At 44.4% G+C, this 3,488-nt stretch overlaps 1 protein-coding gene across 1 annotated transcript in view; it reads right to left on the reverse strand.

Annotated features, from left to right (window-relative positions):
• Nucleotides 1-1,105: 1,105 nt before the first annotated feature.
• CD44 (CD44 molecule (Indian blood group)) overlaps nucleotides 1,106-3,488 on the reverse strand; it is an 84,998-nt gene continuing 82,615 nt past the window's right edge. Inside the window, exon 11 of the mRNA XM_015559007.1 lies at nucleotides 1,106-2,013. Coding sequence (XP_015414493.1) covers nucleotides 1,812-2,013 — 202 coding nt within the window. The 3' untranslated portion in view covers nucleotides 1,106-1,811. The remainder of the gene's footprint in view (nucleotides 2,014-3,488) is intronic.

The raw sequence follows: 3,488 nt of genomic DNA on the forward strand, positions 1-3,488 counted from the left end.
CCTAGTCCATGAACTTCAGGCAATAGTACAAGTGTAGTGCACCTAAGAGATGGAAGCTCTAGACTTCCTTATTTCTCCTTCTCCACTTCCTCTCCCTTTCTCCCTCTCCTCCTATCTCCTCTTCTTCTCCTTCTCTTTCTCTTCCTCCTCCTCCTTTCCACATTCTCTTCCCCCTTCTTCTCTTCTTCCTCCTCACTCTCCCCCCATTCCTCTTCCTCTTCCTTCTGGTTCTTTCTCTTTTTGTCTGAGAAATATTGCCAGTTAAGCATATTAGTTTAGGTAACAGATAACTTATTATAGAGGCCTAATGAAGGAGGTCCCATTTTATAGGAGCTCTTACTATAGAGATCTAATCTCTTCTATTATAAGTAACCTTTGGAAGTCCCAGAATGAATGGGGTTTTCTGAAGTTGTGAATGAAGACCACAGAGGACTTGAGAACCAAGGGATAAAGCCATTAATCTTTTATTTGGCCATAAAACTGGTATCTGGTAACAAGACTGAGTAGGTAGGAAACCCTGTAACCTTTTGAGATTCCCCAGGCACTTAACTTTCTGAGTAGCACCATCATTGGGAACAGACAACTGGAATGTTAAAGTATAAACAAATACGGCCATAAAAATACTCAAACAGGATCTACACTGCTCCCTCCCCCAGTCTACCCCAACCTGTGCAACCAGTGGCTACTGTGTATGCTCTTTCATGTCCACGGCTTCTCCTTGGTTACAAGAGGCCAGAAGGCACTTTCATATTGTTTTTGGACATCACTAATGGGGTCAGTGAAAGGGGACACCACAACAGTACGTCATGCAAATGTAATGTGACTTTTCATAGCCCTTCAAGGAGAGAATAGGTGGCCATTATAACAGGAAAGCTGTCGAAGTCCCTCCTCTCACAATTTTGGTTCTAGGACCAGACAGAAAGCCTTTGAGCCTCAGAAACTCAACTGCCTTCCTGGATCTTCTGTGAGATTTGAGTGAGGGGAGTTGGAGTAGGGACTTAGCTCTGAGAGGAAGTCTTCCAGGGAACCCTCCCACATCTTCCTGATGAGCTGTTGGGACCCAGACCTTGCTGGTTAAGACACTGAAGGATCACAGCACAAAGGGTAAAAGTGGAAGAAGTACAGCTGTTTATTATGAATCAACTTAAACCCTTTTTATGCCTCTGACAAAGTAACAAAACAAAACAAAATCATACTAATTACAGGACCTCCAGGGTTTCATATTTCAAAAACACAGATAAATAGCTTACTACAGATAAATAGCTTGACCCTTTGGGCATTCTCAATAGCATTGGGAAAATTTCCAGGGCGTCTGTAGAAAAGGATGTATAACCAGTACATCCCAGTCCCCTACCCCCATGGAAAGCAATGCCTAGGGACTGGGCCCCTAGATGGACAATATGAACCCATTCAGATTTCCTTTCAGGAACCAGTTCCTCTTAGCTCTGGGGGGATGTCCTTAGCATGTGGCTGTCACCTGGCAGGTGGGGTGGAGGGAAGATTGAGGATCAGAAAGATGCATTTATGGCTTTTGTTAGATGCCATCCATAGCATACCCCAGGGAGTGGGAGGCTTAAGTCAAAATCTTGCCGATGGTTAATTGGGCCCTCATTTCAGAAAGCAATGCTCTTTTTATAAATTGACTGACTTCAAAAAACAAAGCACAATAAACAAAAAGGAGTAGAAAATGTTATGCTAAAAAAAAAAAAAAAGAACCCCAATGAAATAATCAGTAGCACATTGCATCTGTGAGTGTCCCAGCTCCCTGTATTGGTGATGTGTGATTTCTATCCAAGGTCACGGAATAGGTGTTACACCCCAATCTTCATGTCCACGTTCTGTAGGTTCCGCGTCTCATCGGCTGTCATACACTGGTCTGGGGTCTCCGACGACTCCTTGTTCACCAAATGCACCATCTCCTGAGACTTGCTGGCCTCCCCGTTGAGTCCGCTTGGCTTTCTGTCCTCCACAGCTCCATTCCCATTGATCACCAGCTTTTTCTTCTGCCCACACCTGATAATGTAAAGATCATATGAGAAAAGGGTGCAATGACCCAACCATCAGCATCACAGACAACATCATTATCACTACGGTTTATAATGGTCCTTAGTATGTTTCCTCTTACTGACTTTTAACAGTCGGCACTTCAAGTGAGGTCCCCTGAACCAGCAGTAAAAGCATCAGCTGTGAGCTTGTTGGAAATGCAAATTCTCAGCCCCAGACCTAGGAGTGGGGCCCAGGATCTTTGGGTAAAACCCTCACAGGATTTCTGAAGCAGTGGTCACAGCTCAGGAAGCCAATGGTGTTATTATCCCCTATTACATGTGAAGAAACCTTGGGGTCAGAAAATTCAGTAACTCGCCCCAGGTTACTCAACCCCTAGAGTATCTGACTCCCAAGTTCTAGTTCTCCTTTCACCAAGCTACGCAATGGAAATGTTTGCCTCTATTAGTGCTTTAGCAATTTCCACAGACTCAGATAAACCATCAACATGATGTTCGCCAATCATTCTGATTTGTGTATTTAAGAAAGTCCCATTACGTGGATGGGACAAGATTAACCAAAGAACGTATATGCATATATGCATAGCCCATGGACATAGATAGTGTGGTGAAGGCTTGGGGTTGGGTGGGGGTTAGGTGGAAGAGGCAGGGAAGTGGGAGAACCGGGGGATATCTATAATACTGTCAACAATTCAAAAAAAAAAGTCCCATTACTTCCTCCCACAGTCAACACTGTGTTGGCCTTGTCGGGGTTATTACTGCATGTACTGAGAAGAATGAAACAACATTTTTCTAGAACTATAGGCCGTATTGCTTTTTCCCGAACATTGGTTACCTTCCATATAACCCTGGTTATAGGCAGTTGAACTACACAAGGCAAAAAGTTCAGCTACTTTAAGGTTTCTCACTACTAACATTTCTTAAGATTCAAATGCCAAAGGTTTTCTATGGAAGAACATGACCTTGATCTTGTCCCCGTGTCATAGCATTGTCATAGCACCGCCTCACCCCACGCAGCCTGACACAATGCTTCCTCTTTCCTGTAACACGATCGCTGCTGCACATCTAAAAGTCAGACTGTGCTTCATGGAAGCACAATTGCAGATCTTCACAACTACAGGTGGGGTAGGGGGAGGGGCAATGGGCTAGCATTTATTGGACACCTCCTGAGTGCCAGGCACTTCACATGTAACTTTATGTAATCTTCACAATCACCCCACAATGCTGCTCTTATTCCCATTATATGTCAGTGGAAACTGAGGCCCAGGGAGTTTAATAACCAACTTGAGATCACACAGCTCGTAAGACAGAGTCAAAATTCAACCCCAGGCCTTTATGACCCAAAGCCTGGACTCGGCCCAGCTCTCTTCATGCTGCCAACCATCTGGAGACGGGGAAACAGTATGAAGTCGGAATTGTTCACTTCGCCGCTGGATATTTGGAGTTGCCAGACAAAGCCTCTATTATTCATGATTGTGGGCCATT

This window comes from Myotis davidii, unplaced genomic scaffold, assembly GCF_000327345.1.
Source record: "Myotis davidii unplaced genomic scaffold, ASM32734v1 scaffold94, whole genome shotgun sequence".
Lineage (NCBI taxonomy): Eukaryota > Metazoa > Chordata > Mammalia > Chiroptera > Vespertilionidae > Myotis > Myotis davidii.